Here is a 22500-nt window from a genome sequence, read left to right as displayed (position 1 = left end):
ACCTCTGGGGCCGGAGCAGACATTCATTCACCGCTAATTGCCATGAGAAGCCGCTTCTGTAAATGATGTGGCCGATAAATCAGTTTTCTGCCGCTGTCCCCAGATGTCGCATTGTATTAATTACCGTGCTGTTCGTCCTATTTTACTCCTGTGTTTGCGGTGTGTTCACGTTTAGATGACAGGCTAATTAGGGGCAGATGGAGCGGCCACTTACCTCCAGTACCAGAGCCAGTTTTTCTTCCTCATGTTTCTGTATGGCTGTAAACGTGTGTGTGTCTGCGTGTTCCCGCGTGTGCAGCTATCCGTGTCTGAGTTACAAATGACCCCAATACGTCTGTTTTTTTATTCAAGTCACAATTTATTTATTTTGTCGTCTTTTGGCTCATTTTCCAGTGTATTTGTTGTGCGTGTAAGGGGCAAAGGGCCGTGATGGACAGCGTAAAGCAGGGTAGGTTAGGGCCCTGGCAAAGCCCTCTGCCCCCCACAAACAGGAGTTTTGCCTGAGAACAAGGTAATCGTTGGATGGGGGGGGCGCACCCAGTGCAGCTTCTTTGTTCAGCTTGTGGAAGCCTTATGTATCGGGGCGTCTCTCTCCCTGGTTCTTGGCCCCCTTCGCTATGTTAAGAGCCCCCTCTAGAACCCTTTTCAGAGAGTGAAGCTCTTCTGGATTCTGGTGCCCCATGCGGGGCATTACATAGGGACAGGCGTCGCTCCCCAACAACTCCCCAAGCCACCCCTCCTTCTAGCCCCCTCCTTGGGAGGGGGGAGGGTCGGGGTGCAGTACGCACTTTATGGGGGGTCCCGACAGGCGATGGGCAGGGAGTGTCATCAATAAATGCTGTGATCTCATCCCGAAAGAATGAATTGTGGCCTCCTGCCCCAAATCCCGCAGGACCGCCTAAGCCCCCTGCCAAAAACTGCTGGAGAGAGGTGAGGCCGTCATCTCCCTCTACCCGGGGAGCTGAGTGTCGATTCCACGGATGATAGTCGTGTCCACGGCGGGGACTAGTAGGACAGCCTCCCCGGGCCGATCCATTCCCCCCTCGAACATCATCTGAGGAAGACCACCTGATCAGGAGCGGAGAGGAACGAGGGGGGAACATGTCGATTTCATCATGTGACATTCTCCGGGACAGAGGAACCTGTATAGAGAATAAGACAAGGTGAATGGAACCTTGGCCCATATGTCATTCTGCTCTCCTCCATCACAGCTGTACGCCCTCCTGCTGTATCCCCTTCCCACTACTGAAAACCTAAGGAACGGACAAGATGGGCCGAATGGGTCTGATCGCCTCACCTGTTGTTATGTTATATACTTCTTGTTATGTCCTGTCTACCCATTGCGCAACGCTACGGAATATGATGGCGCTATATAAAACAATAAATAATAATGATAATCTGTCGGCAGATTCTAAGTTTCTTTCTTTATGGCCCAACAACCTCATGTAAAGCTTTTTTTTCACCCCTTCTGTAAATATGAATTGGGTATGAATCAAGCGATAGATGGTGTGATAGGCTTTCAGATTTTACCCAATGGTTTGCCTCAACCAATCAGATCGTTTCGTGGCTGCACTTGAAGCTTTATCAGATCGCTGATAAAACCGATACAAAGAAGCAAACTGTGATATAAAGCGTATCTATCGATGGCATTTCGTTGGAAATCTGTACCGATGGTATATTTATTGTAGATTTCAGATTTCATTCTTTTGGATATTTAACATATTACAGTTTCGCTGCACTTTCTCAATTAACTTTTTTTTCACCTTTGTCTCAGGTTTGAAGTAACGCCCGGAGACCACATTTGTATATTACGCCCCCCTGTGGCCACATTTGAAACTGCATGCAATGCTAATGCCTCTATTTTTCTCTGCCCTTTCCTTCTTAATCAGTCTTTGATCTTGGCTTGATTATCCTTTACCACTGTTGATGAGAGGCTGTTCCCTTAATCTACTACCCTCTCAGTAAAGCAAGTCGATCTCATCACCCGCCCTAATTCCTCTATGTTTTACTGATAGGCTATATAGATAATCCCATATCCTGCAGATACTGGCAGTGGTTTAACCCAGGGGTAGACAATCTTTGGCTCTCCTGATGTTGTGGACTACATCTCCCATAATGCTCTTACAGTCATAATGCTGGCAAAGCATCAAGGGAAATGTAGTTCACAACATCTGGAGAGCCAAAGATTGCCTACCCCTGGTTTAACCCATTGCACACAGTTCAGTGTGCTGGGATTGACAATATGATGACGCTACGCTGAGATAAACTTGGGCTGGCGTTACCTGGTGCCGATGGACCTGGAGATATTGGCTCCGATCCGTTGGCAGAAGTACGTGTCGAACCGGCATGTATTTCCCATCCCTCATATCGCTGCTCAGATAGTGAGGAGGTCTCTTTATGGTGGCTCCATTAGCATCAAACCGAACCTCGCGTAGACGACCGTCTGCAAAATCCTCCCGACCGCTGTCTATGAAGGGTCCACGGGAGAGGAACACAAGGAGGAGATCAATAACACGGTTCAGTCAGCCAGAGGTTGTTAAGAGATGAGCAAGGCACCCAAATTTTAGTGAGTAAGAGTAGTTGCCAAAAAAGAGTGTATTTTGTTTCTTTATATGCATACTTGATCGCTGCCATTCTAAGCAGTCATGTGATCATTTGGCCCCGCCCCCTCCTCACAAACTACACCGAGTGGATTGCTTTATGGCAGAATTTAGTAAATTCGTGTTACGTTCGTTCATCGCCGTCCTTCCTGTCTAACTATTCATTCACTACTGGTCCTAAATCTCTCTCCCCACCACCAGTGGTTCCCCATCTCACCATCATCCACCCCGCTGTCGGACAGCATGGAGGCACAATGTTCCCACACCGTGCGCAGGTCAGCGCGGTATCGAGCGCAGGACCAGATGAACGATGGCAGAAGGAGCGTCTGCGCCATGGAGCACCACAGCACACAAAGCACCATCCATGGGGGGGCGCTGTCATACCGCAGGCTGACGAAACTGACCACCTGGAAAAACAATGGGACCCGGTTATTCACCAACCTTTCCCTCTTGGTTTTATTTAACTTACGCAAGAAATACATTGTTTCAAGTAGTTTATCCTGATAAAGAATTTATTTTAGATGAGAAAGTCCTAAACATCACTGAGTGTGCACTCATCTTTAGGAATGCCACTTCAAACACTTAAGGGGCACCATCAAAGAACCCTTCCTTTAGATCGTATCTGCTTGGGGTGAACGGCCTATCCGAGACACGTCCTTCATACCTGGAAACTTTCTTAATGAGCCGACCCTGAGACTTTTGAAATAGTAACCCTGGGGTGCATACCAGTGTCTGTGGTACATGCCAGACTAAGTACATGCCAGTCTCTATGGCATTTGCCAGGCTGATCCCGGCAGTTTCTGTGGCACATGCCCTGTAGAGCACATGATAGTCGGCATGGATCATGTCCAACGGAGCACATGCCAGTCTCAGTGGCACATGCCAGGTTTGGCACATAGAACTTTCAATAACACGTAAGCTTTTTTGGCAAGTACCCGACTCATGTCATATCCTACACCCTGGGCCAAGATCTACGCCCCAGGCCAAGATCTACTCCCCATGCCAGGATCTATGCCCCATGCCAGGATCTATGCCCCATGCCAGGATCTACTCCCCACGCGTTGCTCTACGCCCCATGCCAGGCTGTATGCCCCCTGCTAGACTCAAGTGCTCATTAAAGGGCCCGTCCCTACATTCTCCGTGTGACTGTGTCCAGCGTTTCCCCCGGGCCCTCTGCCGCTGGCAGCTGTGATTATATACTTTCTAGATATCAGCAGCCGCCGCTGCAAAACAGCTAATTAACTGAAACTGATTATTACGTTAATTGTTAAAATAATTAAAATAGTTGTTGGGGAGAAAGAGGGAAAAGAGAAGGGGAGAGAAAGAAGAGGCAAGGAGGACAGAGGGTGAAAAGCAAGATGGCAGAGGACGAAACAGGACAAAGAGAGGGGTAAAATAAGATTAGGCAGTAGAGGAGTGGAGACCTGCCCAAGCCTCAGCATTTTGCCTACAGCATGCTCTATATGCGCTATACATCGTGTACATGATGATGGGGGGTGCGGCAATGCTGTTCCCGCAACCCGGAGTTTCCCGCAGTGACCCAGAGAAGCAGCGCCTGACCCAGGGTCTCTGTTTCCAGGTATGCCGATGAGCCACCATGGATGATATCCGTGGTTGGCCCTCTGGACCTTTTTTTGTCAACCATGTATGGTATAGATGATTGGCTATCAATGGGCTCCATGGATATTTAATCATGCATTTTACACTAGACAACCATGATTACCAATTAAAATAAGCCATACATGTAAAACAAGCAATGCATGTGTAATAAAAGCCCACCTAATGTGTATGCAGAGCTAAAAGTATCTTAATCTCCTTTCTTAGGGTCTGCAAGATGATTCCTCTCTGTTTTGCATGGACTCTGGTGCTTTTTACTGCATGCAATTTGGTGAAGCTATTCTTTAGTTATCGGAGTTAGAAAATGAGACTTCTGCGTCATTTAGCTCCTCCCCCAGCTGCTGCTACTGAAAGCAGACAGCATACCTCAGTATGACTCTTGCACATGCTCAGTAGGATAGAACCTTCAGTAACAAAATAAAATGAGTTAAACTATCTCTTTTTTGGGAGGGGGGGCTGTGATTTAACATTAAAGGAACTTTCTAGTTTTTATTGCATGTTTTACTAATTTTTATGGTCCCAGACAGAGCCGGCCTTAGGCGTTCTGGCGCCCTGTGCGGACTACTCCTCTGGCGCCCCCCTCTCTGCCCCTTCAAACTACCCGCCCTCTCTGCCCCTTCAAACTACCCCCCCATGCCCCTTCAAACTACCGCCCCTCAAACCACCCCTTCAAACTACCCCTCCCCTCTGCCCCCTCAAACTACCCCCCCTGCCCATTCAAACTACACCCCCCCATCCCTTCAAACTACACCCCCCTCCCTCTGCCCCTTCAAACTACACCCCCCTCCCTCTGCCCCTTCAAACTACACCCCCCTCTGCCCCTTCAAACTACACCCCCCCTCTGCCCCTTCAAACTACACCTCCCCTCTGCCCCTTCAAACTACACCCCCCCCTCTGCCCCTCCAAACTACACCCCCCCTCCAAACTACACCCCCCCTCTGCCCCTTCAAACTACACCCCCCCACACTTACCTTGTTGCCGGAGTCCTGCGGTGAGAGCGGGAGGCATCCGTCTTCTCGCTCTGCCGGCATTTCATGTTGAGAGCCGGAATAGTCCGGCGCTCAACATGAGATGCCGGCACAGCGACGGAGTCACGGAGAGTAAGGGGCGCCGAGCGGTTGCCGAGAACTTCACGAGCAACCGCTCGGCGCCCCTGACCGGGACATAGATTTAAGCATCGTTTTTTTTTTTTAACTTTATTTAACATGAATGATGTTAAATAAAGTTTAAAAAAAAAAAAACGATGCTTTAATCTAAGTCCCGGTCAGGCGCCCCTGCAACCATGGCGCCCTGTGCGGTCGCACAGGTCGCACACCCCTAAGGCCGGCCCTGGTCCCAGATATATTTTTCTGCATATGAAATTGGTTCAGTCATTCCTTAGTTATTGGAAAAAAAAAAAATTAGATTTTTGTCCCATTAGCTCCTCCCCTGGCTGCTTCTGCTGAAACCAGGAAGTGAGAACAGGAAGTATACTTTCTGCACATGCTCAGTAGCGCTCCTATTAAAATCAATGGAAGGTTGGCTCCAACTGAACTCACTGGTAGCAGCAGCCAGTAGCGTGCATGCTAACAAAACATCAGAGTTCACAGAGCGTAGATGTGATTGGATGATGTTACTCCCTTTAATTTCAAAGAGAACACATCTGCCATGTGCAAGAATTGTAAGGGGGGCAAATAAGACAAAAGTCTAACTTTTTAGCCCTGTTAAGTAAACAATGCCTGCCCTGATTGCATGTAGTAAAACGCGTTGGAGACCACACAAAATGCTGCACGTGCCTTTGCTGTTTCCAAAATTGGTGGCACCGCTGGGGACCCTGATTAATGAGACCGAGGGTCCCCCCGAGTGCCCAAACAGAGTAACCAAGCTGGGTGAGTGTGAGATAGGATAGGAAATGAATGATAAGAAGGATAATTGACAAAGTAGATGGCGTTATTGGATACAACGTCTGTCTCACCAGAATTGGAAGCCCAGTAAGAGCGTCATACAGCAGGACAATGCCCCCAACCAGCCCGGTGACCTGCGCCGCGGTCCGAGGGGATTCTGATCCATCCAGTGATGAGCGTCTCTTTCCCTGGGCGTCCTGCACCACGATGGCTGGGACCTCCAGCTTACCCTCCGCTCCCCCCTCTCCTGTTCCTCCTCTATCTGCCGGGCAGCAGCAGGCATGGTATAAAGTCACCCCCAGACATCCAAGACCGGTGCCCACCCCTCCCAACAGCAGAAGTTGGAAACAGAGTCCGAAACCCAAGCCAATGCGGCTGGCTAAGAAGTGGCATCCGCGTGTGTAGAATCGGCGTGCGTTGTCATGCCACCCAATGGAGGGCAGCGTGGATAACACGAAGGAGGCCGCCCAGATGCCCAGCGCCCCCTGCAGTGCTTGTCTTCGAGCACCTCCGAGCCGGTAGCTGACTGGCCAACGTACCATCCACATCCTGTGATAGGAGAGGCAGGCCACAGTCAGGCACGTGGACAACGCCAGAGTGTAATACGTGGACACAAAGACCTTGCAGAGACCCTCGTTCCATTCATACCCCGGCGAGTGTCTCCGTCTCAGCTGAACCACAGAGAACAAAGACAGCGGCACAGCTGCCATGAGTAAATGTGTCCCGGCCAGAAGACAGAGGAGAAGCTCCAGGGGCCGAGGGCGCTGACCGCTGCCTCCGCGGCTTGCCAGGCTAAGGATGCTCCAGCCGTTGGCGAGGAGTGAGAGAGCGCCGCATGCCAGCCAAGACATGGAGTTGTTCTGATACAGCTCGTCAGCTTCATCCTGCTCAGAGGCTCGTGGCATTTTCTGGGCCCCGGGGGCGACAGGTCTCTTCCGGATCCCGGAGTTCGTCCCTCTCCCTATCTGTTAATTATCCTACCTGCCCGGCCTTTATCTTCCGGTCAATAATCTGAATGTATGCTCTTTGCCCAAAAAATACCTCCTCTCTTGGACCACACCAGCCCACCGAATATCTGACTACTCACACAAACACTCAATTTCTCCCCGTTCTCCCTTAACCTCACACGTTCAGACCCTTTCTCTCTCTCCTTACACGATCTGTACCCCACTACCTACCCGTGCAGGCACTATGCCACCCGCACCTTTCAACTCTACACACTACGTGCCCCCTACAAGATGCTCAGGCCCTGCTAGATGGGCAAATGTCTCGTGTGACATCCATTACCGGTCTGAGGAACACTCAACATGTAACCAGCTACCAAAATACCCAACTGGCTTTTCCCCCAGACTATTCAGCCTGTGCTCCCCATATCTCTCTCTGGTTCCCTACACGCAGTCTCGCCTCGCAGAGCACTCTCTTTGTTTCTTGTGGATCCCTCTAATTTTCCTTAGAGCGGTCTCGTGTGTTTCTCACGGTCTTTTCCCCCCGCTGGATCCTTCGCTTTGTCGAAGGAGTGGTAGAAAGCCTTGTGATAATTGCAGCCTGTCTCAGGTGGACAGCTCATGACACGATAGGTGCAGAGGACACATTTCCAGATGGATGTCTCTACAGAAAAAAAACACAGGAATTCTTCTTATTAAATGCATTTTTTAAATGCAGATCATATTAGCGCGTAAAATCATACATAAAGAAGGAAAGGAAAAATTAAATGAACTGTTCACTCTGCTTTCGTTCAATTACTTGGACTTAGAATTATGGGGGCCACTGTCCTTGGTGCGACATAAATTAAGGAATCTGACCTCGCTCTACAGGGAAGCCATTTATTTAGCAGGTGTCCTCGTACTAATAAACTAATTAGATGCTAGAACATCAAGATTTTCACCTTTTACCATAGGTACGCACCAAAGACCCCGAAAACCCAAACATAGCATAAAATCACGAGAAATAAGCATTAAAAGGGATTAAAATGAAATTAAATTGAAAAGCTTTAAAAATATAACATGACAAAATTAAAGATAAGCTTCTAAACGATCTAAAATGTTATATATTTTTAAGTTAATAGTTGCATTCATTTCTGCTTCACTGTAACAGTAAAATACTATTATAAGTTTCTACTTTAAACATCAAAAAGATGGAGGACTGAGTGTTCCTGGTCGGGGGGATAATTTAATTTATAACTGGGAACTTTCAGGGTTCGAACCCGAGTCTCAGGGTTTTTGCCCCAATCTCAGGGTGAAGGGGCAGATTCTCGTGGTCACCCAGTCTGGAGACTCCTTCCTATTCTACACGGCTGTCATCATAAATAAGACTCCTAGTTAGTGCTTATATATACTATGATATGTGTGTGGGTGCTAGGATGTTTGTGTTAGTGTGTGTGAGTGCATGTGTGTTAGTGTGAGTATATGCGCGTGTGTTAGTGCGTGTGTTAGTGTGTCTGAGTATATTTGTGTGAGTATATGCTTGTGTTAGTGCATGTGTTAGTGTATCTGAGTGCGTGTGTTAGTGTGTCTGAGTGTGAGTATATGTGTGTGAGTATATGCGTGTGTGTTAGTGCATGTGTTAGTGTATCTGAGTGCATGTGTTAGTGTGTCTGAGTGTGAGTATATGTGTGTGAGTATATGCGTGTGTGTTAGTGCATGTGTTAGTGTATCTGAGTGCATGTGTTAGTGTGTCTGAGTGTGAGTATATGTGTGTGAGTATATGCGTGTGTGTTAGTGCATGTGTTAGTGTGTGCATGTATTAGTGTGTGCGTGTGTTGGTGTGTGTGCGTGTGTGCATGGATTCCTCTCTTTCGCTGTCTCGCTCTTTCTGGGGCTCTTTTCGTAGATGAAACACATGGGTTTATAAGGGCACACGATTCATAAACATCTCATACACCCAGCAACGCCTGACAGATGGAGCCGCCTTTTAGAACATGAGACACAATGTTGCGTAATACAGCAGTATGGAGGATTTGCAGTCCCGGGTACTGTGTATTTCGAGATATTTATCCCTGACCCATGTGGTTTTCATTACTTTCGCTCCACTCATGCACCCTCTGTGTCCTTTTTTTTCTAGAAAGTTTTGCACCACTCTATCCAGATACTACTTCTCAGCGGTTTTTCCCCATTTATTAATTTAATTAATTCATGTCTTCCTGCCTTTGTAAATATTCTGAATGATGCAATGCTGTGAGGTCATCAAAATACAGGAGCTGGAACTTGGTGGCCCTGGCACCTGGATACATTACACTTTTGGCCCGATGGATAGAGGCAGTCAATGGCAGGGGCAGCATTATCCAATCAAATTCAATCTAACAATCGACCATCACATACCGAATGGGAATCGTGTGTTTATTATTATGTATTGTTTTATATAGCGCCATCATATTCTGCAGCGCTGTACAATGGGGTGTATCTTATGTATGGGTCTGCCAACTTCTGGTGCCAGTCATCGCTCCTCGCCTCTTGCCACACCCCCCCTCCCAACACTGGTGTGGATACCGCGTGATTTAGGGTTATTTGTTCAATAAACACGGCTTTGGATTGGGGGGCGAATTTAAACTTATTTATAAATAATAAAAGTCGTTGCCAGAACTTGTCCATAATTAAGTGGATGTTTTTGCGAGCGGTGGGTGTGGGGTTTCCATAATCCGCTGAGATTCAGAGCCATCAATTAGAGAAACAAAGAAAACAATAATTAAAAAACTTTGGAGTAAGTCGGTCTCTCGTGTAATGCAAGCGCAGCTGCGGAAATAACCACTATCTGCAGGGGGCGCTGTGCAGAGGGGCAGTGGTGTATGTATGTGTGTGTATGTGGGTATTACTTTGATGTAACCCCACACAATCATCACTGTATAACCCGCTGCCACCACTACATAACCCACTGCCACCCAACCATCACTGTATAACCCACTGCCACCCAACCATCACTGCATAACCCACTGCCACCCAACCATCACTGCATAACCCACTGCCACCCAATCATCACTGTATAACCCACTGCCACCACTACATAACCCACTGCCACCAGTGCATAACCCACTGCCACCCAACCATCACTGCATAACCCAAACCTACTGCCACCCAACCATCACTGCATAACCCACTGCCACCCTACCATCACTGTATAACCCACTGCCACCCAACCATCACTGCATAACCCACTGCCACCACTACATAACCCACTGCCACCCAACCATCACTGTATAACCCACTGCCACCCAACCATCACTGCATAACCCACTGCCACCACTACATAACCCACTGCCACCCAACCATCACTGCATAACCCACTGCCACCCAACCATCACTGCATAACCCACTGCCACCCAACCATCACTGCATAACCCACTGCCACCCAATCATCACTGTATAACCCACTGCCACCACTACATAACCCACTGCCACCAGTGCATAACCCACTGCCACCCAACCATCACTGCATAACCCAAACCCACTGCCACCCAACCATCACTGCATAACCCACTGCCACCCTACCATCACTGTATAACCCACTGCCACCCAACCATCACTGCATAACCCACTGCCACCACTACATAACCCACTGCCACCCAACCATCACTGCATAACCCACTGCCACCCAACCATCACTGCATAACCCGCTGCCACCACTACATAACCCTCTGCCACCCAACCATCACTGCATAACCTGCTGCCACCCAACCATCACAGTATAATCCACTGCCACCCAACCATCACTCTATAACAACCTGCCACCCCTGTATAACCCACTTTCACCCGCCATCATTGTATAAATCACTGCAAATCTCCATTGCTTTAAATCTCTCTACCACCAACCCATGACTACCTGCCACCACTGTATACCCAACTGCCACCGGCAACCACTGTATACCCAACTGCCACCGGCAACCACTGAATAAACCACTGCAATCCACCATCACCGTGTAACCCCTGGCCACCGGCCATCACCGTATAATTCACTGTTACCTATCATCATTGGGTAATTCACCTACCACCCTGGCATATGTCATAGATATGTAGCCCTTCTGACATCATAACATACAAGATTACTTGTCATTGTCACTATATAACCCATATAGTCCATACTCTATCTCTCTATAACCCCCATACCATATATATTCATTATATATACACCATGACATGTCACTGGATAACTCCTATGCAATATGCCCCCTAGCTTGTTTGCCTTCACTATATCACCACAAGGCCATATATATAACCCTATATAACACTATACAACCCCTATGCCTTATACCATCATTGTATAACACCCCACGCTGTATACTGTACCCCCCCTATATAACTCTCCACACCATTATACCAACACTATATAACCATACATCATTACTATACAACCTGCTACGCCATATGCCCCACTTACCATCACTATTTAACCCCTGTCGCCACCTCACCATGCCCTACGGCGACCCCGGCATAAACATAGAACTTCCACCGATACTAAATCACCGCTATCTCCCCCCTTCCACCATCGACATTTAACTACGATGCCAAAATCCACCACTATGTGACCTCCAGCACAGAGCTCTCCGCCACCATACACACCGGTCAATATACAGCCCCCCCTGCCACCACCACCTGGGCATCGGAGTGGGGCGAGGAGGGAGACTAAAGAGAGACGTGCCGGGAGATAATGATATACAGGTTTATTAGAGATCAAAAGCTTTGGATGAAAGAGCTGTAATTAGTTCTATCGCAAAAAGAAGTGGGGTAAATGAAGAACGAAAAACAAAGACCGGGAGAGAGAGAGAGAGAGAGAGAGAGGGAGAGAGAGAGAGGGGGAGAGAAAGAGAGAGACAGAGAGAGAGAGACAGAGAGAGAGAGACAGAGAGAGAGAAAGAGAGAGGGGAATGGGAAATAGGGGCAGAAAGACAGAGACAGGCAATGACAGACTGTGACAGATACAGAAATAAGGAGAGATACAAAGGAACAAAGAGAGACAGGCGTACGGAGAGGTAAAATCAGCGAGTCGTGCGGAAAGCAGACTGACAGCATAAATAGCAGGAATTAGGGAATCAAGGGGCTGGGGACGGGAATAGTCTTTGGGGGTCCATGGATGGGGAGACGAGGGAAGGGGGAGAGCTCTGGGAGACAGAGCCTTACCTTCTAGTTACGGCTGCCATGGAGACAGTAGCATCTCTGTGTGTGTCAGCGAGTGTGGCATTACACAGCACACACACACACGCACACTCACACCCCCAGGGAGACGCACACAGCCAGCTGTATAGGAAACACACAAGATACAGAGAAGATGAGAGGGAGGAGGGACAGGGTGGGAGAGGCACAGAGAGAGAGAGAGATGGGAGGGAGGGAGAGACAGAAAAGGAATGTGATGGAGAAGTGAGAGAGAGAGAGAGGGGGGCAGAAAGAGAGAAAGGAGGGTGAGAAGGGAGTCGGAAATAGGATGAAAAGGAAAAGAGTGGAGTGATGGAGGAGATGGGAGTGGGGAGAATGGACAAAAAAGTGGGGGAGAGAGGCTTGAGGAGAGAGGGAGACAGCGGCCGGTGACCCCAACAATATCAGACTGGAAGAGGGAACAGGTGGCAGAGGGAATAGAGTGAACTGCGTGGGGAACGAATAACCGAGAGACAGCAAGAGAGAGAGAAGCAAGTTCACAGAGAGATGGGCTGGTGGAGAGAGAGAGGCAGACAGAGAGAGAGAGTCAAACAGGTGGGCAGGGAGAAAGAGAGTGAGAGAGACAGGCAAGCAGATGGAGAGATAGAGAGATAGACTGGGAGCGAGAGAGAAGTGGAGATAAATGCAAGTTGAGAGACAGACAGAGAGAGAGAGAGGCAAACAGGTAGAGAGAGAGAGAGAGAGAGAGATGGACTGGTGGAGCAAGAGACGGGCAAACACAGAGATACCATACAGTGAGAGACAGCCCTGCAAAGAGAGAGAGACAGTCGAGGCAGAGAGAGACAGTGGCTCAGCTTATGCACTCTGTTAACCCCGTCGCTGCCAGGTCACGGGCACTCAGTAAATTGGGTAACAGATGTCCGTCACTGAGGGGGGGTGCGGTGGGCTTGGGTGGGGGGATTAGCTGGCTGGATGGGGAGGGATTCAGCGGTGAATTAATTTCCCCCAACAGATTACAGACTCATTTGGGAAAGCGAGCTTTTCATAAGCTGTATCTGGCATCAGATGGGGTGGATTTTAGGTCCGGGGGGGGGTTTAGGTCCGGGGGGGTGGAGGGGGGGTATATCGTCAGGGGAGGCATTTCTCCGGTGACACGCTGCGTGGCACACATTTCCACCTCCATTTAATTCTCTCACTAAAGCCGTCCAAAAAAAGAAAATATGAGACACCCCCTCGTGCTTCCGAGCAACCCATTGATGACATCACCATTCACATTGTTAGCGATACTCTGTAATCCGACCGATCAGCCAATAAGATGGCTTTTTGGAAGAGTGGGGGTTGAAAGCATTGGCCGTAGGCATATCTAATCAAACTGATTCAACTCGATGGGCAGCGGATTGTCAGCTCCGTGGCACGAGGCTCATAGGATAACATTACAGTGAAACGCAGTGATATATATTTATAGTCCCCCCCCCCCCCGGCTCTATATAGCTTTTCCCCAAGGTCCGTACGTTCGAATGAACGAGGGAGAAACCTGGCTAATTATTTGTAAATACCAAATCAATAATGGAAGGTTCGACTTACGAGGGGATGACGGGTGCTCGGCAGGGACATTTTAATAACAGGGCGAGAAGGGGCCATTCCGTATCGGAACGGAGAGAGATTTATGAGGTTCTGTATAACAAAGTATTCAGTTGCGATGCTTGAAAGGTGGTCTGGTGGTGGATAAGCGGAGCAGCTTCCCAGCAGAAGTGGTAGAGGCTAACGCAGTAAGTAGGATAGGCATATGGCGGCTGAATCTAGGACAAGATTAAGGTTTGGGGATAAGTACTGCTTTTCCGCTCATACACTGCAAGAAAACCGAGGAGAAATTAGTAAGGGGCGAGTGACTCTGCCCCAAGAAATGGATCACGAAACCCGATTTAAAGAAAGAAGCGCCGAAGCCCCTTATGGGCTCAGATGACATTGTCAACGGCCGATAGACAATTCTCTAATGGACTGATAGAGCCCCCGTCCCCTGGAACGCCCCCCGCATATATGATTGAGACCCCCGGGGGGGGCGTCTCACAGCCGTGTTGGCTTTAGCCTCATCATGGCGACTCGTTACACAAGAAACAGGACCGGACTTCAACACGGATTCATTTTAATATATGTTAAGGGTTAACGGTGCAATGTAGGTCGCAGGCAGTGCTGGGCAGAACGTCAGCCCTGAGTACCCTCGGATGCCTCGGCGGGTCTGGTGTAATGCTCTGCAGGCAGCGGAAGGTTTAATGGTGCAATGATCTGCAGGTAACGGGTATCTAAAGATCTAATGGTGCAATGAGCTGCAGCTAACGGGTATCTAAAGATCTAATGGTGCAATGAGCTGCAGCTAACGGGTAGCGGAAGGTCGAATGGTGCAGTGATCTGCAGGCCTCTGGTAGGAAAGGGTTGTTCATGCAACGCTCTTCAGAACACAGGTAGGGAAGGTCCCATTCAGAGAAAGGTTACAGGTGCAATGCTCTGCAGACAAGTGGCCTGCTGGTTAATCAGCACATCTCTCTCTCAGCCGCGATGGGGCAAATCTGTGGAACACACAATAGGTGAGAATCAGAAACATTTCAATACAGAAAGGGGAATGAAAAAAAGTAGAGGTCATAATCTAACACTAGGGTCAGAGGGTTGGATGGTAGATAAATGGAACCATCTCCCAGCAGAAGTGGTAGAGGGATATACAGTGAGGGTATTAAACATGCGTGGGATAGACATACGGCTCCTGAATCTAAGACGAGACCAACGACTGATTAAGGTTTGAGTCTTTACTAGATGGGGGGGGGGTGAATGAGGCTGGTGAATTCTATGTGAGTGTGCACTCTCTTCTATCTCATCGTGAGACACTCACCCTCTGCATTCACATATCTTCTGCTGGTGTAACGTCTGTATAAGCCAAGCCCTGTGACTCGCCCGACGCTGGAAAAGGAAATCATATTGTATTTAAATACATATGATGACATCATAATAAACTATACCATGTCATTTTTTGTCTCTTTTTTAAATTATGTGAACGCGCTCTATTTCCGGAGGATTCTGTTAGCTCTTTCTGTCCAGACTCCGTCTCCATGCCCGCTGTGCAGCGCCGCGGAATATGATGGAGCTATACAAACGAATAACACTAATACATCGTATCACTTCCTCATTTCATGTTTGGCAATCTGTGTAAATGATTTGGAGATCAAAGTCTGACTTGTAAAAAGGGGGCGATTGCCCCCCAGGCTGGTCCAAATTCCTTAAACAATGTAACGCAATGTTACGTGACCCCCCAGTAATAGTGTAGCCGTCCGCACAGTGTGAAGGTAAGGGTGTGATGATGGTGTGATCTGTGTGAGAGTGAGTGTAAGGGTGTGTTAGCATGAGTGTGTATTTGTAAGCATGTGTTTTTTATGTGTATTGGTGTGAGTGCGTATATGTGTGTTAGCATGCGTGTGTATGTGTGTGTGTGTTTTTTTATGTGTATTGGTGTGAGTGTGCGTGTGTCTGTGTGTGTTGGGTGGGTGTCCTGTATCGCAGATCCCATCCCGTCTCTTATTTAATCATTATTTTCTCTTTCTATTATTATTGTGTTGTGCGTATGTTTTTCTGTCACCAACAGGGGGTATTTGCCCCTAGGCCAAGCAGACAGGCGCTGGGGTATCTGTCTGCACATATGATTTTTACACCAAGGGGCCAAAGTGTCGGGAATGTTACCAAAGAATCAAGCATTATTAACCCTTTGGCGGATATATAACCCATCATGTGATGTCATGTGATCACCTCTTAATATGATGTCATCTTCCCACTAGAGTTTTCAGACCAAAGACTTTGGGTTCTAGGATGGATTCCAGGTTCCGGAATCTGTTACATTAAAAGCAAAGAACTGTTGCGACTGTAATTATTTCTGCCAGGCGATGCCCATTGTCAGTCGCTACTTCGCTAATTTGTTAACTAAAGTATAAAAACAGACGAGGAGAATGTCTGAACTCGATGAGCCGGATCTTTATCTGCGATGGAGAAAACGCAAAACTTTTTGAAAGTCACCTTAAGTATAATAACAAAAAGTATAGCAGGAGGTGAGCGTGGAAAACGGCCAGTAAGCTGGAATAAAATTGGGTAAAATGCCATAAAATGGAAGAGGCAGGAAAGTACGAGACTATCATTAAGTCACTCTGGTTTATGTCTCCCTCGACGCGCTTAAAAGTCTTCCGTCCTGTCCTGTTATTCATTCCGCACGAGTCGGGGCAGCGAAGGAGAGGAGAGTCTCCGTTCACGTGGAACGCAACAGCCTGCTGCCCCAAACAGCCTCCCCAGCCAAGAATGCTTATTAAAGTGTTAATAAGTACCTACCGGCGAAGAAGAAGAAAGTACTGCAGGGCACCCAGGGGCCAAGCCTGGATTCAGGGTTTTTTTTCCCTAATAATAAACTTTTTTTATTGCATCTGAAAAAGAGACCCCTGAGGTCCCAAAGGCTTATGTGATTATATATCTTCTTCTACTGGCTCAGTAACATATATGACCTTTCAATAAATACTCCATCTTCTCTTGGAACACTGAGGCTACATACATTTCCCTTACTAACGTTTTTTAACGTAAGAGCTTTTTATGCCAATTTTTGAATTTACAGCCATATAGCATGTTTAGAACTTGTATTCACTTTTTAAAATATATTTAGTCGTGAAGATTTAGTCCAGTTAATATCATTTTTATTAGGTGGCAGACTCTCCTAAATCATGTGATATATAAGGATCTGTTTGAATTTTTATTTTTAATAAATCTAACAATTAAGATTGAGTGCAGTCTGCAATATGACCACTAGATGGCAGACTACAGCAATGTACATTTTATGGGGTTATGGAAGCCTAGAATTTGCCCCATCCGGCCCCCCGTCTAGTCGCCCGTTTCTCCTGCCGTAAAGACTCAAACCTTAATCAGTCATTGGTCTCGTCTTAGATTCAGGAGCCGTATGTCTATCCCATGCATGTTTAAATCCCCTCGCTGTATTACCCTCTACCACTTCTGCTGGGGGGCTGTTCCATTTATCTACCACCCTCTCACTAATGAAGCGATTATTGTGAAAAGTTTGAAAGCTGGTCTGCCTAGCGGAGGATGGTCCCGCTGACCATTGCATTGGTCTAAGGCTAGTCGGGGTGTTGGCGCATGGCCGGCTGTAAGATTTTCTTTGTAGCACCCTAGTCAAGCTTTGTCTCCAAGGTTTGTTAGCAGATACCTATCTGAGCGCTACTCACCCTTCTGCGGCACCGAGCCACAACGACTGTAATTATTAATGCAACCGCCAACAGGAGAAAGACAGCGCCTCCGATCCCAGCCCAGAGCAGGACTCGTTCAATGGTCATTTCTTCCACTGTACAGGGAGAGAAAGTGTTAACTCGATGCTCTTTCAGTAAAAATACATTCAAGGGGACAAATCAGATATTATTTACTTGTTACTATTAATTAATAGGAGGTTCTGTTCCAAAATTGGTGTTGAGAACCCCCTAGATGCCCTTGAATAGGGTGACAATTTTAGGGAATCTTGAACTTTTCCACTGTAGTAGCCCCTGCCTCCTCTGCTGGAAGGCTTTTCCAAACCTCCATAAAATCATATTTCCTATTTGTTCCTGTAAGCCCCTCCGTCAGTTGGCTGCTTCTCTAGCCACTTTCGGCCGCCAGAGCTCTTACCGAGTGTTAGGTCAGCGCTGAGCTGTCTTCGCTCTTCAGTAAACAGACTACAGGTCCAGGTACCGACGGTCTCGGGTAAAACAATCATCGTCCACGTGAGGTTCGTCTGTCCCCTCTCCCCGGATGCTCTGGTGCGATTGTCATTATTGTGCCAGCGCAGAATACCGTTCATTGGCATACAGCTTGCGTTACACGAGAGAGTGATTTGGGAATTCATGGTGAGGGGTTCATCGGTGTAGAAATTCACTGTGAGAGAAACAACATGTGTCACTGCCATGCCATTATATTATATATATGTCAACTGGAGTGTGATATGAGTGAGATGTGATAGGTGTGATGGGAACATTGTGTGATTGATAGGTGTGATGGGATTGAGATGTGATAGGTGTGATGGGAGCATTGTGTGGTTGATAGGTGTGATGGGAGTGAGATGTGATAGGTGTGATGGGAGCATTGTGTGGTTGATAGGTGTGATGGGAGTGAGATGTGATAGGTGTGATGGGAGCATTGTGTGGTTGATAGGTGTAATGAAAGTGAGGTGTGATGAGAGTAAGGTTATGATGAGTGTGTCCTGTTCATCGATCACACAAGCCAAGTGATCCACAACTCAGAGTGCTACTGAAGATGCCCCCCCAAGATATTTTTCTGCCTCTCACCTTTAAGTTCAGCAGCACAGACGTCGTGCAACAGACGCTTATTTCTGGGTTCCATCTTCAAGGTGAGCGCCATGCGATACCAGCCTCCACGCGGCTTCCACAGGTGAAAATCCAAATCTTGGCCCTTAGCACTTCCGGCAGAGCAGTTCCTTGGCCAGCACACCCCGGAGGAGACGCTGAGGTTTGACAGCATGCGAAGTTCTCTCCCTTTTTCCAGGGAATAATAGAGCCCGCCGCCGGTGACCTCGACTTGGCCGGGCAGCGGGTCTCTCCGTACTGGGAAGTTGAATCTCCATGGAAGAGTCACGCTGGGACCCGATATATAGACCGTGTCAGGGGCTCCATAAAACCCTTACAGAAAGAGGCAAGAAGATAGAAAGGATGGTCTTCGATCCACTGAATTGGTTTTAGAATCAATGAGACTTTTCCTCTTTTTAAAAAAAAACCAAAACTTCCAAGTAGTTTAATAAAAAAAATCCCTACTCCATCAATACATTGGCTGATGCTTTATGGCATTGCTAATGAAGTCCGTTCCTCCATAGACTTTCATTAGTCAGAGAGTCTGGCTGACGGATTAAGTCTGAGCCATTCTATTATTTTCCACAGGCAGTATGATAAGGCTTTTAGGATTGCTAAAATGTAGCTTCTTGAAAATACGATATCATGGGTCTAAAAACTAAAAAATCCATATTTTTATCTATATTTTTAATCTAGGAAAAACAATTTGAGGATATCCCTTTAACAGTCATAGTGATCGGTAAGGCTGTGGTACCTTTTATTTCAATGTCCTTGGTGTAGGAAAGTTCTTCTCCTCCCTCCGTCTTTATGTGGCAGCTGTACTTCCCGCCGTGTTCGATCCGAACATCGGGTACTTCCACCGACTTCCCGTTTGTAGGAACGTTCTTCACCGTGGCGGGCAATTTCCAGGAGACCAGCAGCCCATCCTGCTCCGGAGAGGACTTCAAGGTCAGAACCAGGTTCTCCGACATTAGGAGAAGAGGAGCGGGGTTTACGGAAACTGCAGGACAAGTTGGACCATTATTAAGACAGGAACAATGAGCTTGAAACGAACCCTAGATAAAGAGGAGCGATGTTCTCGCTCTGTAATAACAATGACTGAGACGGATGGAGAGAACGCATCGCCCCGGAGCTGCCCTATTTCGTACTTTCAAAGACGACGAGCTTCACACGGACGGGCTTGATTTTATTTTCACACGTGTACGACCCCGAATCTTCCAGCTGCACGTTGATAATTTTCAGGGAGAGACCCTGTAGTTCCAGACGCGCGGAGGTACCTGTAAAAATAATGCAAAGTCACATAATATCTAAAATCCCTGAATCTACACTGAGAGCAGGTATATTGTCTGTGGTCGCTGGGTGTAAATATGGAATTTATTCCATAAGGTCAAGTGGATCACATTCATAAATGTACATGGAATGCTTAATTTCATATAAAAAAAAATAAACTATAGAGACTTCTTAGTAGTTTCTGTCTTGGCTACATGTAATTACTTCAAAGGGAAAGAATACAATGGCATTTCTGCTAAGGTTTATTTTTTTAACATGCTAAAAAGTGCAATTAATGTTTTCGGTGGAACAGCACCTTTAGAATAAAATATGTGATTATTAATTCGTTCAACAATTTTTTGATCTTTATTTTTCCTCAATACAAAGTTCCCATCGGTGTTGACTTCACAGGGGAGAATAATGTTTTTCCCGACTTCGGCATATGTTGTGGTATCAGTGGCCACCAGGGTTAGACCTGAAACAAACGATAAAAGAATTATTACCTGCCCCTAGGATATCAGTTATATGGATGGAGGGGCCAATGTTACATGGATGGGATACCAATGTGATATGGATGAGTCAATGTTATATAGATGGATGGGTCAATTTTATATGGATTAAAGAGCAAAAGTTGGATAGAGGACCCGATGATATATGGTTGAGGAGCCAATTTTCTATGGATATAGGAGTCAATGTTACATGGATGGGGGAACCAAGGTTATGGATGGTAAACCAATATTATATGGATGGAGGGGCCAGTGATATATATATATATATATATGGAGGAGCCAATATGATATGGATGGAGAAGCCGGTGTCATAGGGATGGGGAAGCCATGTGATAAGGATGATGGGGCCAATGTTACATGAATAAAGGAGCCAATGTTATATGAATGGAGGAGCCAATGTTAAATAGATGGGGGCCAATGTGATATCATATGGATGATGGAGTCATCTTTACACAGAAAATAAAGCCAGTTTTACATGGATGATGGAGACACAATAACAACGATGGTGAAGCCTAAATGGGTGTTGAACCCACTACACATGCATGGTGGAGGCAAATCACATATAATCCCGAGTAGTAATTAGTACCATGTGTGTTTACATTGTGTGCACCCTCTATCGGTTCAGCAACTGTTTTATCACTGGTCATCCCTAGGGTGTATGCTATGTGCATGTACGTGGCGCGTGTACTATTGAAGGCTTCACTAGCACGTTGTATCTTGTACATGGTTGTGACAGGTATATTCTTTGTGGGTTTAATACCGAATTGCATGTTATCTATATTTCTAGCCCTTGTACTTCCAATGGGTTCAGTAGCGGGGTTCACCCGGTATTACAATGTACAGCTTCCACTTACACATCAAATAAAACCAGCAAATCCGGTTAAAAACCGTGAAACGTCCTCTTCATTTTGCTGGGCTTGTGTCTGCTCTTCTCTCGGCTTCGGTGACACGTCAACACTGTGTGGTCTTTATGGGACCATCAGATTACCTGTAAATGGGAAATTATTAAAAGGCAATAAGGTTCAGTAACACACATTATATAATATGGTATGGCCTAGCATGTCGCCTTTACGGAACCATCAGATTATTAGTAAATAAGAAACTATTAAAAGGCAATAAGGTTCAGTAACACACATTATATAATATGGTATGGCCCAGCATGTCGCCTTTACGGAACCATCAGGTTATTAGTAAATAAGAAACTATTAAAAGGCAATAAGGTTCAGTAACACACATTATATAATATGGTATGGCCCAGCATGTCGCCTTTACGGAACCATCAGGTTATTAGTAAATAAGAAACTATTAAAAGGCAATAAGGTTCAGTAACACACATTATATAATATGGTATGGCCCAGCATGTCGCCTTTACGGAACCATCAGGTTATTAGTAAATAAGAAACTATTAAAAGGCAATAAGGTTCAGTAACACACATTATATAATATGGTATGGCCCAGCACGTCGATTGATTCAGGTAGCCTTTGTAAGGTTGGAGGAGAAGGAAGAGAACTTCTGGAGAGGAATTTGATGAGATAATGCAGCGATAGGTAGTTTTAATACATTTATATAGTTATATTATTTATAGCAGGGCTGCACAACTCCAGTCCTCGAGGGCCGTGAACAGGCCAGGAATTCTAATTGAGATGCCTCTGTACAAGTTGGGGTATCCGACAATTGTGACCTGTTTGTGTTCCCCGAGGACTGGAGGTTTTCATTGATCAAAAACCAATGAAACCACAATGTTTGACTAATATGTCTATCTATGGTAGGCGCAGTTAAATGCCAACCTAGGTAAGCGACGCACCCAGTTGGTAACAATGTTAAGAGTGTCGACAATATGAAACAATGTATCCGTTCTTCCTCTGAGATTTTGTCAGATTTAGTTGGTTGGAACTAGGGTCTGTGGTTTTGTGGCCGCCTCGTCCTCCTCCAATTTCCTCCCCAATGATCCCCCATCCCTGTACACACCGGGGCGACAATCACACTTCCTGTTTTTGCTGTGGGAGACCACAGATGATGACGGGGGGGGGTCTTATGAGAGAGACTGCAGGTAAACCTGAAAGAGACAGTGATAGTGGAAGAGAGAGGCAGTGGGGGGCATGAGAGATGGGGGAGAGAGCTGACATTCAAAATAGTTGTAAAGAGACAGGGAGAAAGATAATGGGGGGCGAGAGGG

General features: G+C 46.8%; 1 protein-coding gene across 1 annotated transcript in view; it reads right to left on the bottom strand.

Moving 5' to 3' along the window:
• Positions 1 to 7005, bottom strand: part of LOC149288734 (putative G protein-coupled receptor 162) — a 9705-nt gene extending 2700 nt beyond the window's left edge. The window contains exons 1-4 of the mRNA XM_089491434.1: positions 6172 to 7005; positions 2818 to 3007; positions 2298 to 2467; positions 789 to 1142 (exon numbers count right to left, since the gene is read on the bottom strand). Coding sequence (XP_089347560.1) covers positions 789 to 1142; positions 2298 to 2467; positions 2818 to 3007; positions 6172 to 7005 — 1548 coding nt within the window. The remainder of the gene's footprint in view (positions 1 to 788; positions 1143 to 2297; positions 2468 to 2817; positions 3008 to 6171) is intronic.
• Between the last annotated feature and the right edge of the window lie 15495 nt (positions 7006 to 22500).

This window comes from Sceloporus occidentalis, unplaced genomic scaffold (assembly GCF_023333645.1).
Source record: "Sceloporus occidentalis isolate IW3139 unplaced genomic scaffold, rSceOcc1.0.p SCAF_50, whole genome shotgun sequence".
In the NCBI taxonomy this organism is placed as follows: Eukaryota; Metazoa; Chordata; class Lepidosauria; order Squamata; family Phrynosomatidae; genus Sceloporus; species Sceloporus occidentalis.
Note: the sequence above shows the minus strand (reverse complement) of the source record. Positions and strands in the feature narration are given on the sequence as shown.